Source organism: Balaenoptera musculus, chromosome 8, assembly GCF_009873245.2.
Source record: "Balaenoptera musculus isolate JJ_BM4_2016_0621 chromosome 8, mBalMus1.pri.v3, whole genome shotgun sequence".
Taxonomy (NCBI): domain Eukaryota; kingdom Metazoa; phylum Chordata; class Mammalia; order Artiodactyla; family Balaenopteridae; genus Balaenoptera; species Balaenoptera musculus.
This window is the reverse complement of record NC_045792.1, coordinates 58264484-58284222: the sequence shown is the minus strand read 5'-3', so window position 1 is coordinate 58284222 and position 19739 is coordinate 58264484. Positions and strand designations below refer to the sequence as shown.

Genomic DNA, 19739 nt, shown 5'->3' with positions numbered 1-19739 from the left:
CCAGCAGCCTCCCTGGACCCCCACCCCCACCCCCCAGGCCTCTGCAGCTGAGGAACATCCTGCTCTGATATCTTGGAAGCTGACCTCCTGGTCTGGAGCTCCCACCACTCTGCTCCAGCCCTGGCGGAGGTGGGGAGCCAGACAGAGGAGGGAGACCTGAGAAAGAGCAGAGCGTGGGTGGGCCTGCAAGGAAAGAAAGGGGGTCGGGGAGATCAGTGAGACAAGACAGGGGCCATGGCTGACACAGAGACAAGCAGACAAAGACAAATTGGATAAACACTTCCCAGGACTTCAGGCGCTAACAGTGGCCTCATGCCCCAAAAGCTCTCTAGCAAGCTCCAGACTGCATTTTCAACAGCCTCCTGGGCATCACCCCCTGGACAGCCCATAGGCTCACCCTCACCATATCCACTACTGTTGGATTATCCAACCCCAATGCCCACTCCCCTCTGCTCCCCGCCTGTGCCTGGAACCTGGGATCCTGCTTGGCCATGACCTTCCCAACAGCTCCTCTTCGCCAGACCCAGGCAGGCCTCACCATCCTTGCTTGGACCGGTGCAGCCACAGCCTCGTCACTGGTCCCCTGGCTCCCAGGCCGATCTGCCACTTGGGGCCAGGGAGCTTTCTAAAACCCAGTGCTGGGAATTCCCTGGCAGTCCAGTGGTTAGGACTCTGAGCTTTCACTCCTGCCGGCCCAGGTTCGATCCCTGGTCAAGGAACTAAGATCCCACAAGCTGTGTGGTGCAACGAAATAAAATACAATAAGAAAATAAATAAAAAATAAAACCCAGTGATGATGGTATTGCCCAGCTTGAAAGCCTCTGCTGCCTCTGCCTTCAAGATCAAATCCTAACCAAAACGTCCTCCCAACTCTGGCTCTGCCTCCTCTCCTTCCTCACCCTTAGTCCGCACCCACCAAGACCTTCTCAGCCTGCCACCTGACTCCTGATGGGCCCCACAGGTCCCACCCAGACGCCACTGCCCCCCACCACGCTGTCAGCCACGTCTCCCTCGACCTGAGTCCTCACGAAGGGCTGTCACCATCTCCATCAGTCACCCCACTAGGCCTTAAGAGCAGGGCCCAGGTCTGATCCATCTCCAGGTCCCCAGCACCAGCACAGTGGCTGGCAGAGTGGGTGGGAGACACGAGAAGAGGTTTGTTGAACGAATAAATAACCAGGACAGATTAAAAAAAAGGAGGAAACAGGACAAGTAGAGACGTAAAGGCAGAGGCAGTAACCATTAGAGACAGGGATAGAAAACACACCCCAAGGGGAGACTCTGAGACCCAGAGACAGGCCCAGAGGCAAAGACAGGAGGCTGCAGGGAAGCAGGGAGGGGAAAACCGAGGCAGAGCCAGAGCTGAGCTGGGGGGCGGAAGCCACTGGGAGACAGCTGAGGAGACATAATTGGATCAGAGACAACTCTGCTGCAGTGAGGGGGTGTGACTCACACACACAAAGTAATGCCAGACACAGAAACACACACAGAGTCTCACACTCAGAGGCACATACACCCAACCTTAGGCACGTGTACACACACACACACACACACACAAACACATTCAATATGGATTTAATGACCTTTGTCAGGTGCCCTGCCCCTGAGGGGCTCACAATCTACCCAACTAAGGACCAGATCACACACACAGGCACATACAATCCAGCTCCACACACAGAAGGCCCAAACATAGAAGGCCAGACAATTCCCATCACATCATCCTGCCCTCATAACACACAACAACCATCTGGTATCTTATTTAGTTATTTGCTTCTATTTTGCTTGTCTCCCCCTCAGGATGTAAACTCATGACAACAGGGTCTGATCTGTCTGGTTTCCCACTAAATTCCTGGATATACTTGGGATACAGTATGTGAACAATAAATATGTGTTGAATGAATGAATGTTGGAGACACACAAGGGAACTCCATCCCCTCTGGCTGTCAGGCCTCTGCCTTAAGACTCGTCACTTCCCTGGTCTAGTACAAGGTCCCAGGCAATCTAGAAGGGTCCAAAAACAAGGAGGAGGCATCAAGGAGATGGTAGAGGGATTTCTCAGGAAACCAAGGTTAGATGCAGGTTGTGACAGGGAACTCAAAGGATGAGATTACATGGCCCAGACAATGCAGAGGAGACCAAAGGCAGTATTTACCTGTACTTCCCATTGCGTGGTGGAGGGGAAGGGGAGGGAGGTAAACTTGCAGGCATTGTTCAACTGCCCCAAGACATAAGAATTCTAGAGAGAGGTCAGAGGTAGCAAGTAGCTGCCTTCAGGGAGCCAGGCTGAGAGGCAGGGAGGCAATTATTATGCTAAAGCCCCAGAGAACAGCTCCAGCTGCCCAGTGCCACCTGCCCAGCCTCTCTTTAATGACAGGTGACAGGAGTCTGTATTTGGTGTGGGACCCACCACTAAGTTCTGGACCTGATACTTTCTTCCACTGCCTGTGTTTCTACAGCTCCAGGGGTCCCGGAGCATTGAGGCCAGACCAAGCATGCCTGAAGTGAGGCACAGGGAGGGACAGAGACACCTCGAGCCCAATGCATGGTCTAAGCACCTTTCCTCTCACCTGTTGCTGGGGGGGGGAGGGTGGATGCTCACCTGCCCAGGTCAGGGGTAAAGGTAAGAGGGCAGGGTGGGAATAGAGTTTTAATTCCCATCTATCTCGGTGGCCGCTGGCCCCTCACGAACAGACTGGAGCAGCCCAGCTAAGGTCCCAGATCCCTAAAGAGCACCACGCCTCCGGGGTCATGGCACCCGCAGCCCTGGCTCCAGGTGGCCCAGCCAGGCATGGAGACACAGGGGAAGAAAGAAAACCCATCTGTCTCCAGGACTGCCTCCTTTCTCTCATCTCCTGAAACTTTAAAGACTCTCGGCTGGAAACTGAGCTGGGGCTCGTTAAAGTTTAAAAGCCAGAGCCTGGGGAGCTGGTCATGGAGGAACAGAGCCAGCCTGGGGGCTGAGGGCTCTTCTAGCCCCAGCGTGGATGGACACTGACTGAAAGCACCCATCCCACCAGTTCCTTGCCCCCAGGGAGCTGCACATCCATACTATCTTACATCCCAGCCTGCACAAGACTTATGCTGTAACCACCATGTCCCATCCCTTATGCCTCCTAAATCTTTCTGGATGCAATCCCTTGCTCCATTCCCCACAGTCCCTGCTTTAGTGCAGGCCTTGGCATGTCTGTCCAGATAAATACAGCAGCATCTTCCTCCTACCACCTACCTTGTCTAAAACCCTCCCTTGGTACCCTAGAACCTCCAGGACCCAAATCCTAGAGCCTTGGTCTAGCTGTCTAATCACCTCCAGCCCCCTGAGTTCCAAGCCCCACAATGAACCACCTGCAGCTCTCCTAATGCACTGCCCTGTTTCCCGCCTCTGGGTCTTTACACAGCTGTTCCTCTGTATGAAATGCTCCCAATGCTGTCAAACTTGTACTCCTCATTCTCTACCCAATTCCAAACAGATCACCTGAGAATTCCTCCTCTGTGAAGCCTTCTCTGGCCCCCAAGGCTGATTCAGAGGCCTGCTCTGGGTCTCTGCAGCTCCTGTGATAAGTGTCTGTCCCAGCATCCAACTGGGAGCTCCTTGAGGGCAGGGTTCGTTTGATTTCCTTCTTTGTCCCCAACCTGAATGAAGTGCCCAAAGACAGGCAGGGCAGCACTACTATTCACATGTGACAGATGAGGAAGCTAAAGCCTAGGCAGGGGCAGCAATCTGCCCAAGGTCACATGCCCAGGACTCTGGACCCTGTGCTCTCCCCCTGTGGCCTCAGGCCAACCCAGGCATCTCCAGAAAGACTTCCCTAAAGCCTCCAGCCACCTCTGACCTTTCCTTTCTCTGATTTCCCCCACCTGAAGGTCCAGACCCTGACTCCCTGGGGCATGCTCTCTGGGAGCCTGTCCCCTGAGGACAGCTCTGGACTACCTCCTCCAGCTGCCCTCACACCAAGTCAGAGCTATAGCCATCCAGGACAGGGGTCTCAGGGCCTCAGCCTGGATTCAGGAGCCCCATCTAGGGACCTCTCAGATGGCACAGACTGTCATGGCCTTAGCTCTCCGTCCTTACTCTGTGTCCAGCAATGCAGAAGCCTTTACCATGGCCTAAGGCCAGGACAGCCTCTACAAACCACCTGCCCAGCAACTTCCTGTAGAGACAGGGAAACTGAGCCCCAGAGGCGACAGAGGCCCAGCCTGAACCTGAACTCACTGAATCCAAAACCCTAAAACCCAATTAACTCCTGCCTCTGCCACCACAGATAAGAAGACTGACTCATAAAGGTGAAGTGACCCCCCAAGGTCACACAGTAAGGACTGGGCTCTTGCTCAGCTGGGACCACTCCAGGGTGCCCTCCCACAATGGCACAGTACAGGGAGACCGAAGGCAGAAGACAGGGGTAGGTTCTGAGCCACAGGGTCCAGGAGACGGAAGGGCCCAATGATGCTAATAAGCAGGCCCAAGGGAGTGAAGAGATCTTGGCCTTGGAGTCTCAAGGACCTGGGCTCTGATCCTGCCTCGGCTACCTCCTAGCTGTTTGACTGCACAAGTGAATTCTTGCCCTGAACCTCAGCTTTCACATCTGTTCAATGGAGTTCATAAGACTTATGCCACAGGACAGTTGTGAAGACTCAGTGGGACAACATGAAGAAAACACCTGGCCCTGCAACTGTCCCCACCTTCCCCATGACCCTTTTGAGTCCCATGGACCATTAAGAGTGAGAAGGGCCCTTGGAGATCCCTGAGATGATCCCAAATTTTACAGGGGGAGAGAATGAGGTGCTGAGAGGGGACAGGCCGGAGCACTGGCTTAAGAGCTTGGAACTCAGGGGGCCTGTGGTGTGGAAGCAGGTGGACAGTGAGACAGGTCAGGGAGGGGTCACTGAAGCTTTCTCCAAAGGGGAAGAGGAGGAGTCGTAGGACAGGAAGTCAGAGGAGATAGGTCCCCACCACCCAGCTTCCTGTGGCAAGAGGAACCTCAGGTTCTCAGCTGCACTCCCCCAGGAGACCTCGCACCCCTGCTTCAACCATCAAGCCCCTCAAGGCCCCTACCCACCGGGCCCACTCCTGCCTCTGTGGTCTGCCTGTGGACACCTGCCTCATGCAGTGGGCAGGGGGTCACCTGGAATTGTCAGTCTTCTCTCCACCAAGGTCTGGACACCTCTGAGGACAGGGGCCAGGTCTCCTCTACCTCTCAGGTGGCTAGGTACACAGCAGCATCAGAGAGCCCGAGCACGTGAGCATCCAGGGCAGGGCTGGGCAGGCCGTGTCATCTCCTGCTTTCTGTCCCCTGTGCCTCACCCCTCTCCATGGGCCCCAGCCCAGGCATTGAGTTTAGAGGCCCTTGGAGCCAGGAGAGCCCCATGGCACAGATGGAGACATAACCCAGAGAGGGCAGGGATGTGCCCACAGTCACAAACACAGCAAAAGAATACCATAGCCAGGACTGGACCTCAGCCTCTTCCCCAGCTGGCCCTGCTTGAATAAATGACAGACCCCCTGGTTTCCCATTTCTCTACTGCTACAGGAGCTGTGGGGAAGCCTGGCCTGGGCATTGAGAGACCTGTATTCAGGTTCCAAACTGCCCTCTGCCTTGGACCCAGGATCCACGTTCAGCGTCTGCCTTTGGGACGAAGCCTGACCTCTCAGGAGGTGGTATCTGCCTCCTCTCCAGTGCCCGGAGCACAGTGCAGGCTTGGGACCAGACCAGGCCGGAGGCCAGGAGGGAGGGAAAGGGAAGAGGTGGCCTCCAGCAGCCCTGTCCCTTTGTCCTGGCTCCAAATGCTGGGCCAGAGCCACAGTGTCTTCCAGGAACCTCTGGACACAGGAGCAGGGAGAAGATAAGTCTGGGGGAAAGGGAGTGAGGAAGAGGAAATCAATCAGGTAGGCAGATAGGTGGACCTGCTCCCCCAACCTGGGATCATGCACACAGGGCATGTACAGGAGGCAGCTGGCTTCTCCAGCTCAGAGGGCAGGCCCAGAACAGGCTGTGGGGAGGGGGGAGCTCAACAAATACCTGTGGTTGAGTCGCAGCCTCCCGGAGTGACCCAATCATCCCTGGGGACTCTGGCTTCAGACCTGCTGTGTGACCTTGACAAGCCACTCCCCTTTCTGGGCCTCCGCTTTCTCATTTATCAAACAAAAATGGGATGATGAAAACACCACGTCCTTCAAAGAGTTATTGATGGGGTCAAATGCCAGAATGTTGACTAAGATGTGAGCCCAAGATGAGAGAGGCAGGGACTCTGGAGCCAGGCTGGCCTGGGTTCCACTCCTGCCTCAGCTGATATGACCTTAGGCAAGTGACATCACCTCTCTCAGCCTCAGTTTCTTTGTTTGTAGCATGGAGACAAGCCTACTGCTGCCCAGGACTGGCCTGAGGGTAAATTAGACCATGAAGAGAAACGCTTGGCTCAGAGCAGGGGCTCTTACCAGAAACGGATTCTTGGAATCTTGGGGATGGGGAGCTCAGAGACCTCTGCCTGTCCCCCACAGCTCCATCTGGCTGTGCTGAGGGGATCAGAGATCTCGGGATGCCCGTAACCAAGGCCCCAGCCTCCTCCTTAGGCCCCAGCTCTGCTCACCTCCTGGCCCCAGTCCCCCTCCACTGTGGCGAGCACAACAGAGAGAACTAGGCCGGTAGGCTAAAGGTCCGGGTGCCAAGTCTGGCTCTGCTGGGACTTGGCTGTGTGAGCCTGGGCTGGCCCCTGTTCCTCTCTGGACCTCGGTGTCCATACTTGCACCCCAGTGAGGGGTGAGTATGAAACTGGGGTTGTAAAGGCACCTCCAACCTCTGCTCAGTCTGAGAGGGAAGGAAGGTCAGGTGTATGCCCTGACCACAAGCCCACAATACCCCCGTTTTTCCAAGTCCCCTCCACTCCCAAGGAAGAACACCTAACAAATCTGATCTGGCCACAAGTGGTCCGTTGTGGCACTCCGGACCCCAGACCTGCCAACTCCAGTCCTGGACTAGGCTGGGTTTATTCATTAACCAAGCCAGATGGAGGAGGCAACTCCACCCTGTTGACACAGAGGGTGGGAGTACTGGTCTCAGTTCAGACTTTCCCCTTCTCTTCCTTCTGGAGAGCCAGCTCGGTGGGGAAATTACACTTCCCCACCCCACTGCACAGCCCAGCCTTGAGCCTTTCCTAGGTCACAGTCAGGAAAACAACCTTGTTCTCACAAAAACTTTGCTCACGTTTTATTCAGTTTGTTCCTTCGTTCCTTCCTTCCTTCCATCCTTCATTCAACCAACATCCCTGCTCTGTCTGTGTTGGAGGCTGAGGATGCAAAGAAGAATAGGACCTGTCCCTGTCCTCAGAGAGCACTAAGCTGGAACATACCAGCTGCCCTTCCCTTCCCTGCTCCTCAGGCTCAGACACAGGTCAGGCCTCCGGGAAGGCCCCAGCCCAGGGTCCTCAGGCCTGGGTAGAGAGTCCCAGGAGGGGAGACACACATGGAAACCCAGAGAGAAGGAGACAGTCAGATAGCCAGGGTGCAGACAGAGAGTTATAGAAGGGAGAAGGGAAGACAGAATGGGTGAGCCAGAAGACCACACGGGAACAGATGGACAAAGGTCTAAATGACTAAGACAAAGTGAGGCAGAAAGGCACAGTGTCAGAGAGGGAAGGTCAGACATCTCTGGCCCTGGTATGAGGCCATGATGCCAGAGCTAAATCCAAATCCAAGAGCAGGTCCCAGGCAAGAGGGGTTGAAGTAGAGGGAGGGCAGGAGTGCCCTCTGAGTTCAGTGTCCTGCTTCCACCTCTGCCCCCCTCCACCACAGGAATACACTCCTCCACATGTTCGAGAAGGACAGCAGGAAGGGTGAGGCAAGAGAAAGGGAAGGGTACAGTCTACTACCAGGACTCCACTGAAGGGAGACCTGCCCCCTTGAAAAGTGGCACTCACAGCAATGCCAGATGTGTTGTGTTGGAGAAAGCTACCGAGGCCTCTAAGCAGAGTCTTCACCAGCCTATTCCCCATCTAGTTCCCCAGGGTAGGTGGGCTCACGGGGTCCCAAACCCCAAGCTGGCCCTATCTTGGCAAAGAGAAGAAAATCAGGGGGTTGTGAGGAATGGGGTTGATGGCTGTGAGGGAGGCTGCATGTGCCTACATCTTCCCTGCATCTGCTGGTCCTCTCCTCCCCCAGCCCACCCCCAGTCTGGCCCTGTGTAAGGCAGAGACATCTAAGTCCTGCTTTCAGGATCTGCCAGCCAGGATCCTGAGTCCCTGCAGGAGAGACTCAGGGAACAGCCAGGAGGGAAGGGGGAAGAGCAGGGCATCAGACAGGAAGGAATCAGGTCCCTGGCACCCAAGGGTGCAGAAAGTGGGGAAAGATACACAGCTTAGGCTGAGAGAACCAGGAATTCAGGAGAGAAGGGCTCAGTCTCCCTCCTCAGATGACTCAAGTCAGGACGTGGTGAAGGCTTCCATGGGCAGAGGGCTCCCTGAGGGAGACCATTCTCCTAGGTAGGCCTGACAGCAGCCCACCTCCCCGGATCAGGCAGGGGTGTGCAGAAGCCTGGGTTCTGGCTGAGTGAGCCAGAGTGAGTCACACCCCCTCTCCAGGCCTCAGTTGGCCCATCTGTGAGATGGGGCCAGCAAACTGTGCCTCCTCCTGGTTTCTCACGGGAGAGTCTGAGGTGTACATCCGGGTGTCTGTAACCCTGCGGGAGGACCAGGAGACTCCCTGGTCAGAGGAAGTAAGGGTGCAGTGCAGGCTACACCTGCTGCAGGGCAACCCTACCTTGATCTTGTGCAGGGTACGATCCATCTCCACAGCCTGCACCCACACAGACACACCGGCCTTGCTGTAGGTCAGGTTCCAGCCCGCCTCGGCCTCACACTCTGACCGGAAGCTGCGGAAGTCCTGGTCGTCGGGCACCTGGACGCTGTCGCGGCCCAGGACTGGCCGAGGCCCCTGGAGCTCAGTTGAGGCAGCTGACTTCTCCATGGGGAAGCCCAGGGCCCTGGTCCTAGTCCGGCTCTCCTGGGTCCTCCGCGGAAGCTCCAACAACGTCGACGCGGCTGCAGATGCTGACGCCACCTTCCAGGGACCTGAAAGACCGGTTTGGGAACCGGAGTCAGTGCGCTGGGGGCGCGGGTGCGGCTGTTCGGGGTCCTGGCGGGTAGAGTTAGAGACAGGCAGGGGCTGGCCAGCGCGCACCGCCGGCACAGAGCAGTACGCCCCCCTCCCCCTCCGCTAGGAGCGACCCAGACCTCCGGTTTGGGGGCCGGAGTGGGGGCTGATTATCGGGTGCGGGGGGGGCCCGTCGGGACCCGGGGGAGGCCGCGACCCGAGGTGACGGACGGCCCGGCGGGGTCCGCGCAGCGCTGGCCGGACTGGCTCAACTAACTCGGCAGCGGCGCCGGCGCGGGAAGCGCGCGGGGCCCGTGGTGGGGGCGGGGTGGGGTGCCCAAGGGGCCGGCCCGCTCACCTGTGCCAGCTGCTCCGCCGGGGCCCGCCGGGGCCGGAGGTGCGAGCGCCTCTGCCGCCGCCGCCGCCGCCGCCGCCGCGCTGCCCGGGCGACCGGGGCAGCGCGGGGGCTCTGGGGGGAGGAGCAGTGGGTCCCGCCGCCGGCCCCGCCCCGCACCCCCCCCCCGGCCCCGCGCGCCCCCCCCCCGCCCCGCGCGCCCCCCCCCCTCCCTCCCTCTCCCCGGGCTAGGCTGGGGGCTCCGGGGTCTCCGCTCGCCGGCGCTGGGTATTTTCCAGGCTGCGGAGGTACAGCTGATGGGTCTCGGAGCCCCGCCCCGCCCCGCCCCGCCGGGTCCTAGCGCCCGCCCCACCCTCCTCCGAAGGGGACCTGGCCCGACCAGTCCTCAGGCAGGGGTCGGGGAGGGGCCCAGAAAGAGTGGGCTCTGAGAAGAAGGGCGAGGAGGTGCTCGAAGAGGGATTCTGGAAGTTACCTGCGAACCCCTTCTCTCCAACACCCTCCCATACTCACAGGTACACACCTCTGCAACAACCTACTTAGACACAAGGAACCACCCAGAGACCCAAAGATGGGCACACTCCCCCCACCACAATCAAGAGCCCACAGCTTGCATCCCCCAACAACCACTAGCATCAAGGTTCACAGGCTGGCTAGACGTGGGTAAATCTCCACTCCCATCTCACTCCCGGCTGGGAGCTTTAACCAGGCTCTCCTCCAGCCCCAGACTCTGGCCCTTGTCCACCACCACCCCTCCTGAGCACCCCTGCATGTATTCACACACCTCCCATGGATTAGACTAGGCTCTCAAGAGCATCTGGCCCCAGAGCTCTGGGGCTACCCTGTCCCTCCCCAGGCGAAGCTGTCCAGAGCTCCACAGCCACAGGGCAGGTAGGTCCACCAGTACTCCAGCCACCCCTTCCAGCCAGGGAGGCTGCTACTTGCCCCCCTGGGTCCTAGTGCCAGCTCCGCCTCCAGCTGCTCCGGGTGAACTGAGGCCAATAGTTCAATTTCTCTGAGGTGAGGCCAGTATGAGTGTGGCAATGGGCCCAAGGCTAGCATTCACTGACCCTAGTGACTGGCCCTTGACTACGGAGGGCTAGGGAGAGCTAGGGCCCGTGGTGAGCTCCCCTGGATGGGCAGCTAATAGGGCACAAGTGCCCATCACTTGCCCACTGCCACACGGTGAGTACATGGCCATCCTTCCCAGAACCCAGATCTCAGCCTCCTCCCACCCCAGGGTTCCTTTCTCTGCTCTGGCTGTCCCCATCATCTTTCTGAGCCTTAGTTTCCCATCTGTAGAATGTGAGCATCAGAATGTATAACCTCCTAGCCTCACCATCCTAGAGCTCTGGGATGGAACAGCTTTTCTTAAAGGTGCGCGAGAAAGATAAGGAGTTGTCACGGTGGGTTCACAAATAGAGGTGTTTCTTCCTGAAGTGCTTAGGGCTCTGAGATGTGTGTGAATCAGGCCCAATTTTAAAAGTGGAGGGGGTGAGCAGGGAGCCCTGATGGCAAGTGACCCCAAGGTGCATTCTGCAAAGTAAATCTTGTAAAATGAGTTGCAGGTCCCCATGAGGCTTGTGTGATGACCTTAGATCTCCAGTGTGAGGGGCATAGTCAGATAATCACCCTCGCCCCTTCTAACCCACATTCTTTAAGTGTGTGGAAATGGGTGGCAGGGGGGCTGGATCTGGGTTCGGGAGGCCAGGGCTCTGGCTCTCTGCTATGCATGTCCTCTGCCTCCACCCCAACCCTAGGCAGTTCACTGCCCCTCCCCTGGCTTCAGTGGTTTTATCTGACAGCCTCATACCCAGGCTAATGGGAGATTCAAAGAGGGGTACACAGAGCCTGCTTTGTGAACTGTAGCCTCTGGGATCTGCCACGAGGAAAAGAGAGAGAAGCACTGGCCTGGCGGCTCCTGCCTTCTTAGGGCCCCAATGACACACATCTCAGCTGACAGCAGGCACCAGGGCAGTACTCCTCTCATGCCCATCACCCAGTCTAGGGTAGAAGAGATAAGGCTGGGGTGACAGCAGGAGATAGCACTGAGGGCAGACTGACAGGACTTCTCCACCCCCCAGAGCACTGCCAGCCTAAGACACACAAACTCAGGGAGGTACACATGGCAGAAATCAAACCAACACTCAAATCCAAATATAGATTAACCAAGAATGAATCTTTTGGGTCTTGGGGCAGTAAAGGTGGGTGACCTGGTACCTCTGGGCTCAGATGGTTATGCCCTGGGCTCAACCCTGCCTGGAGGTTTAGGCCAGGCTAGCTGGGGCATCACTCCTCATCCTATTCATCATTAATTTGCCCTTGCAGGCCCCCCCCCCCAAACCCCAGGAATTTAGGTATCTCTGGCTCAAGGGTTCATGACAGCCTCCCAAACATGCCTGGAGCAAAGCAGATTCATATCCTGTCTCAAACACCACCGAGCAGCAGAGAGAGAAGGCTAGGAGGGCTGGGATGGGTGACCTGGGGGAGGAGTCTGGAGAGGAGTCCTAGGACTTGGCCATCCCTGCTTCCCACAGCCTGAAGTGCAAAGGGCCTGTGGAACTGGGTTCAAATCCTGTCTATACCATTTCCTAAATGTGTGACCAAGAGCAGGTGACAGTCCTCTCTGAGCCTCAGTTTCTTCATCTAGAATAATAATACCTACTTATTACTTATACTTATTGCAAGGAAAAGAGTTGTACATATATCAGTTTCACGCTCAAGTAACTAAAAATATAACCGGAGGGAGAAGGGTAGGGAGGAATAAATGCACTGTCCAAAAATGGCATATTTCCAACAAAAAAGTGTTAAGATAACATCTTGATAGGATGGTTGTTAAGATTCTCAGGAAAGAGTAAACAGTGGAAAAGCTTGGCAAAGCATGACCCTGCTCTGCCCCCTGCAGCCCCTGCACCAGCCACAGGGCCCCTTGACGGAAAGTGGATTGGGTGAGGTGCCTCTCTGGGCCCCAGCCCCAGAATGGGGCAACACCAAGCAGGAGTCAGAGTGGGAGTGGAAGGCGGGAGCGTGTAAGAGAAAGAGAAGGTGCTTAGCAAACTGAGAGGCATCATGAGAATGTGAGGAATCATTACCCAGGGTGCTGAGCAAGTGCTGGGTCTTACACATGCCCCTCACAGAGAGAGCAGCTGAGGTGTGGGAGGCATGGGGACGCCCCTGAATCAAAGTAAGACAGAACCCATCTAGGGACCTCCAGTACCTGGAATGGGGGTAGGGGGTCGTTTGGAGATATTCACACCAGTCCTTGCTCACTGCCCCCTGACAGCAGTTGGAATAGGGTCAGGGCACCTGCCTGGAGCCATCCATGACCTGGTCCCTCACACTCCCCTCAACTCCCCTCGCTGAGTCCCCATCAGGACTAAAGACCCTCAGACTGACATCATATGGCCACAGCCCCTAACTGTACAGATGGAGAAACAAAGGCCCCACCAGCAGGGACAAAGCAGAGATAAGATCATAGGTCTCCCAGCTCCTAACCCAAGGCTCTGTCCCTGTTCCCCATTATACACCACTACCTTCACTACCCCAGGGGTGACCTTGGGGTAGTCACCACCCTCTCTCTGCTTCAAGATTCATCCTCTGCCCAAGGGCCCCACCCTGTCCAGTGTCCTGGACAATGAGGGGCTACCAGGTCTTGACTTGCTCCGGGGTGCTCCCTCCAACTCATCATCTAGTCAGACGGATGGCTGCCTCGATCTCCCCTCTGGGAGATGAGGAGAAGGCCCCCCCCGACCCCTTCTCCCCCCCATTCCCTCTCCTCAGGGGTAACTGACCCTGCGTTTGGTTGGAGAAAATTCCCAGGTTGCCTAGGGTAAAGAGGCAGTACCCTGGGGGCACCGTTCTAGAAGACTGGGCAATGACCTGTGTGATGTCACCAGGAAGCACCAGAGTAGAGAGGTGATTCCTGAGGTCCCTCTGGAAGGGCCCAGGACAGAGCACCCTGAGGCCCCCAGGGCTGGCTCGGCCTTGAGCCAGACGTGTCGTTTACAGTTTGTTGCAGGTGGCAATAGGCTCGGCACCCCCGTCCCAACTGGACCTGGATCTAAGTGTTTGCCCAGGGTGGGTCTCCTACCCCTGATGGGCCTCCCTGAGCAAACAGCCCAAGCACTGCCCTGAGGGAGCTGCTAGAGCCTGAGCGAGTCACAGAAAGGCACACAATCAGAGTTACCCACATCCCCTCTCCTCCTGGTGACACTGTCACAGCCATGTGCCATCACACTGATGTCCTGTCACAGACCCACAGAGCCACGTACAATCTCAGTCTCATGCATGGGAGCCCAACATGGGTACACTGGCTAGGGTGCACCAGGTCACCCAAGTAGAGTTGCCAGATAAAACACAGGACACGTCATGAAATTTGATTTTCAGATAAGGAAAATCATTTTTAGTATGAGGATGTATCAAATATTTGCTAAATCTGGCAACCTTATACCTGAGGCCCTGTGCCACACCCACATCACAAAGCCTCAGAGAGCTACACCAGTCCCTCATCTGCCCTGGGAAGGTACAGTCAGCACCCGGGTCACAGCTGTTGCACACACGTGCACATACGTGCACACGCACACACGCACACACACACATGAACGGCCTTGCACATCCTCTCTGTGAAGAGGCCCTGGGCCAGAGTAAGAGTCTGCCACACTCATTTTGTCTAACCTTCACAATAACCTTAGGTGGAAGGTCATACAGGGACTCTTAGCCTCATTTGACAAATGAGAAAAATAAGGCCCAGCAAGAAACAGAACCTATCCTTGGTATCCCCACGTGTGGTCCCCTGGCAGGGGCAGAAGGGGTGCGAGGGAAGTCATGTTATACCTGGGCTGGGCTGTGTCCCTGGGCAGGTCTGAGCTCCTCAAGCAGGCCTCTTAGATGAGCCTCTCCCTGGTAGGAACAATAGCGTAGGGGTTTGGGGGGTGGACCCTCTGCCCCTTCCCCCATCCAACGGGTGATCCTAAGTGCGCCCCAGAGGCCACTCTAGTCCCAGGAGGTGGAAACTGTCCTGTCAGGGCACTGAGGGCCCAGCTTTGAGATTAAAAAATACGAAGAAACCGAAAGAAGGAAGTTGTGTGGGCTTCCAGAAAAGAGGCTGTCGTCCCAAGGCTGGAGTTCTTGCCCTGGTAAAAGGGCCAGAAAACCTCGTCCTCCCCAGAGACACACAAAGACACCTCCATCACCACTGCCACCCAGCCTGAGCACATAGCCGAGGGGAGGCCTGGGGTCAGGCAGATGGATCAGGAGCCTCTGACAGGAAACTCGAGGGCTTTTGGAAGGCTGCATCGACCCAGCAATTGAACTGGGTTGCTGCAGGCGGCAGTGCCCAAAAGACATCATCAGCAGAAAGACCCAGCCTGCAGAGGGGGCGCTGGCCATCTGGGCCTGGGGCCCTCCCAAAGAGGAGTCTCCATGGTTCCACTCTGGGCCCTGCCGACCTTGGGCAAGGCCCTGCACCTCTCTGGTCTGTCTTCCTGTCGAAGTGGTGGTGCTCAAGATGCCTCTCCACCGGCCTGGGGCAGGTGGATGGGCTCTGTAAATTGTGAAGTCCTGCATGGTGGGGGGGTTGCAGTGGACCTGTGTTAGTCTCTTCTTTCCCCTAAGCCTGGGAGCACCCTGGGCAGCAAGACCCTGCAAGGCCCAGAGAGAAGCTCCCAGGACTCTAGGGTACAGGGACTGGAGGATGGGGAGGGAAGGCCAGAAGAGGAGGAGGAATAGACAGGGTGAAATACCCTGCTCAGCAGTCTACCACAATGGTTAAGAGCTTGGGCTATGGAGCCAGGCTGTCTGGGTTAAAACCTCTTACTGTGTGGCTTCCCTGGTGGCGCAGTGGTTGAGAATCTGCCTGCCAATGCAGGGGACACGGGTTCGAGCCCTGGTCTGGGAAGATCCCACATGCCGCGGAGCGACTAGGCCCGTGAGCCACAACTGCTGAGCCTGCGCGTCTGGAGCCTGTGCTCCGCAACAAGAGAGGCTGTGATAGTGAGAGGCCCGCGCACCGCGATGAAGAGTGGCCCCCACTTGCTGCAACTAGAGAAAGCCCTCGCACAGAAACGAAGACCCAACACAGCCATAAATAAATAAATAAATAAAATTAAAACCAAAACAAAACAAAAAACCTCTTACTGTGTGATCTAGAACAAGTTACTTAACCTCTCTGTGTCTCAGCACTCCCATTTCTAGAATGAGTAGGCTAGTAGGGCTTACACCATTGCCTCCAGGACGAAGTGAGTTCACGCATGTGGAGAGCTCAGCATGGTGCCCGGCAAACAATGAGCACTCAATAAACGCCACAGCTGCTATCAGTTCTTGTCTCCTGAGCCCCCTTACCCCCTGTCTGGCAGCTTTCCCCAAGGCATGGCCTCTTTCCTAAGTCTCTGCTCCTTGACCTGGAGGCAGTGCCTCCCTCTTCTGACATGGAGGAAAAGAAACAGTCTGGGTTCACTTGGAGACTGGAGGGCTGAGAATAAAGCAGAAGTGAGTGCTATGACATCTTGTTCCCCTCCCTCACCCCAATTCCAAACAGCTACAGAGGCCTGGATGGGTTCCCTTTGGAAGGCCTTCACTCAATGGCATGAGCTCCTTGCATCCACACAGGCCCATCCTCAGTGTCTGACAACTGGATGCTAGGACAGCAGCAGGACCCAGGGAGCCTGGCTATGCCCAGCCAGCAGGCAGGACAGTACTGAGACATCTACACTCCAGGGGCTGGTTCCTAGACCCTGTGAAGGGCTGGTGTGGGGAAGGCTTGCTAGGAGCTCTGTCAGTGAGTGGGGCTGAAGGCTCTGCCTTGGGCCGGGGTTCATTCTGGGGCCAAAATTCACACCTGGAACAGGCCTAGAACAGACCCAGCTTCCATGGGGCACTGCTGTGCAGGGGACTCCTGCCAACCTCTACCCCCTGCCCTGAGGCCCTGGTGCCCCGGGTTAGCCGGCATCTCCACAGTGCTCCCCCGGGGGCGGCTGCCTCCTTCAGCACCTTCTAAATTTAGGGCTTGGGCTCTGTGACTCATTCCTGAATCTGCTTCGCTCCCCTCCTCCAGGAGTGTGCTCCCGTGGTAGTTTTATCTTCTGCTGCCTCAGACTGATTAACAAGGCCCTAGAATCCTGCAGCAGCCGCACACACCAAGGAGAGCTCCCCAGTCCAGCTGCCCCAGCTCGGCTCTGGGCTTCTCTGACCAGGTCCTGTGCTCCCCCCTCCCTTTACCTATCCATGCACCCACCCCCACCCTGCCACTCCCCGACCACAACCCACCCAGGTGGCTGCATTTGAGGCTGGCTCCAAGAGGGACTGTGGTGACCGTGGGGAAGGAGAGATGGAGCCAAGCCCTGCCCCCTTCAAACTAGCTGCCAGGCAGAGCCGTGGCCTAACATAAGGACACCCGAGTTCTGGCTCAGACTCACTCCCACCTTACTGTAGGGCTCTTGGTGAGTTCCTGGCCCCTCTGGGCTTCTCTTTCTTCCTCTATGAATAAGGGGTTTGAACCAGACCTCCACTAGGGAGGCCTGGACCAGAGCTGAATTTACCACTGAGCCAGACTGCCACCTTCAAACAGGGTGGGCTGGCAGCAGGGTTATCTGACATTGGGCCCTGTCTCCCACCCAGGCTCCTCTCTGCCCATGGCTCCTGCTCTGTTCAGGGGACACACAAGTCAAGGCCCTGCTGTCAGCCTTTTGGGACTTCTGTCCTGCCGGGAGAAAGGGTTGTGGTTCTGGTCTCACTGTCCAGGGCTGTGAGCTTTGGGCAAGAATCACCTTTACTCTGGACCCAGGTTGTGAGGAAATGAATCACGTGCATGTAGAAGTGTAAATGCTCCCTGCCAGGTTCCCAGTGCCAGAGGGGGAAATGGGGATGTGAGTGTCCCCCTTGACTTCCAGAAATGCAGGCTCCCTGGGCACAGAGTGGAGGTATCTGGGGCTGCGACATCTCTGCCCCTGCTGGGCTCTGGGAGAACCCTATCTGCAGCTGGCCTCCATCTGTGTTCATGAGTAACAAAGAGTGGCTAATGTTTACTGAGCATGTACCACGTGCCTGGTGGTGTTCTATACACGTAACAGTTCTTAACTCATTTATTTCATAGTTATACTTCAAGACAGCCCTTGAATAAGGCTTACCACCCCACTCTACAGACAGTGAGGCTCAGAGTGCGGTAGTGACTCGCCAAGGATCCCAGCATTAAGTCACTGGGAGGGCTAGTTAAAAGCCAGCTCTGACTGCAATCCTGGCTTCTGTTTGTACCCTAAGGTAGCTCTTCTCAGCATATACATTAGACACTCAATAAATGTTTGATGAAGATGTTTGATCACTGCCATGTAATGGAAAGATCCCTGTCCTAGTCCAATTTTACGCCAGCTCCTTGTGTGTCCTGAAGAAAAGTTCTTTCTTCCTTTAGCCTCGGTTTCCCCTGCTGAAAACAGAGATGATAAGTGAAGGCCCAGAGAATTAGATATTTGGAGGTGGGGAGGATCTTGAATTTCTATTTCTACGAACACCTGCCTTTCATGACTTGCCTGAGGAGGCCCCATCTGCAACCAGACCTTAGGGTCTCCTCTCCTAGCCCCTCCTATACCTATGTCCAGAACCTCTAAGAGCACTCCAGAGACAAACAACTGGGTACAGCCCAGCTCCAAGGGACAGAGAAAAGTTCATTTCCCTGACGGGCAGCTGCCTGATCTTGGGGGGTGGTATGGTGTGCCTATGGTGTCACCTGACTGCTCCACCTGGTTGGAGGAGTGGCTCCTACAGCCTCTCAGCTCAACCTGCATCACTTCCTCTTCTTAGCATCCAAGCCAGCCCAGGCACCACCTCCAGCTGTCGCTGGCCCCAACTGGAATCACCTGAGCACCCAATTCCTCCCAGGCTCAGAAACAGAGCCCACTCTTTTCCATTCAGGGTCTGTCCCCTTCACATTACCCCTTCATCTGTCACACTTGAGTTCCTTCCTTTACCTAGGCCACTCTCCTGAGAAGCAGGGTCTGTACAGCTCCAGCAACACTGTCCTCTGTCTTCAGGATTCTCCAGTTCCTCCTTAGTTTCTACCCTTTGGTAGTCATCTCAACAGAGCAGGGCCTTTCTCCACTAGGCCCAGGTTGGGTAGGAGAAGGATGAGGAATAAGGACTCCTCCAGACTCCGTTTCTCTAAGCCTGTATCCAACAAAGACACTAATCCTTGGGGTGCAGGGAAGGGCTCCAAGCCCAAACACAGGAAGCCTGGGCGTTAGCCCTTGCTCACAGACTGCTGAGACCTGGGGCAAGCTCCTGCTCCTCTTGGGGCCCTCAGTTTTGCAATTTGTATCATGAGGAAATAGCTCCTCAATCTGCAATCACCCGATTATAATAATCTTTTGCCTTTATACATTGCTTGGCAACTTAGTTTCACTTCCGGATCTTATTCGATCCTTCCAATAACCTATTTCCATTTACAAATGAGAAAGCTTAGGTCCTCAGGGGAACAGAACTATCAAGGTCACATAGCAACTCAGAGGTAGAGCCTGGACTAGAGTCCTTGAATCCTGAACCATCTGCGGTCTTCCACACTCTTAAGATTATAGGACTCTGGCTGTATGACTTTCTCTGACCCGTTGCCCCACTGGTAAAATGACTGCTCTAAGGATCAAATTAAGAGAGGCAATGAAGGGGGCTGTGCTTTGCAAACCATAAGAAAAAGGACAACAGAAAAACAACGGGACCGTTACGTTACTATTTATTACTCTTACCTTTGCTAAGGCGCCCCCTCGTGTCCATCCCGAGGCGCTCCGTTTGCGCAGGCGCTCTTTGGTGTTTACGGAAGCCTTGAGGCCCAGCATTTGCGCGTGCGCTCCGCGTAAGGGGCCGCCTAGCGGCCGTCTGGCTGCTCGCTGTCAGACGCTGCCTTCAAGTCCCCTAGCGGTTGTGGCCGCCCAGTTACTACGGTTCCCTGGCGCCCTGTCTGCTCTGCTTCGGTTGAGGCATTTCTACAACTCCGGAGCGGCGGAGACCTAAGGAATGGCAGGGAGAGGCACAGCGCGGTCTCCCAGGACTCCAGCATCTCAGTTACCGCTGTACTAAACCTCGGGTGCCGACTTTGGCGCCCTTCACGGCAGATATGGTGGCCGCGGTGAACTGGACAGGAGCAGCCCACGCACTGCCTCTTGGGAGCCTCAATTCGCTGCTAGAACCTTTCCGGAGTTGGAAAGCTGTTAAAACTACATTTCCCAGAAGTCCAAGAGCCAGAGTCGCAGGAGAAGGGCCCGGGGCATGTTGGGAGATGGAGTGTGGGCATGTAGTGAGTTTGTGCAGGCAGGGAAACGCGGTGAAGTG

General features: G+C 56.2%; 1 protein-coding gene across 2 annotated transcripts in view; it reads right to left on the bottom strand.

The window, feature by feature from the left end:
• The window catches only part of STARD10 (StAR related lipid transfer domain containing 10), a 34707-nt gene extending 15207 nt beyond the window's left edge, over positions 1 to 19500 (bottom strand). Inside the window, exons 1-2 of one of the 2 annotated variants that reach the window (XM_036861940.1) lie at positions 19157 to 19500; positions 8747 to 9057 (exon numbers count right to left, since the gene is read on the bottom strand). In XM_036861940.1, the coding sequence (XP_036717835.1) occupies positions 8747 to 9057; positions 19157 to 19184 (339 nt within the window). In that variant the 5' untranslated portion in view covers positions 19185 to 19500. Of the gene's footprint in view, positions 1 to 8746; positions 9058 to 9437; positions 9580 to 19156 lie in introns of those variants that run through there. The other variant, XM_036861941.1, reaches the window with a different exon arrangement.
• Between the last annotated feature and the right edge of the window lie 239 nt (positions 19501 to 19739).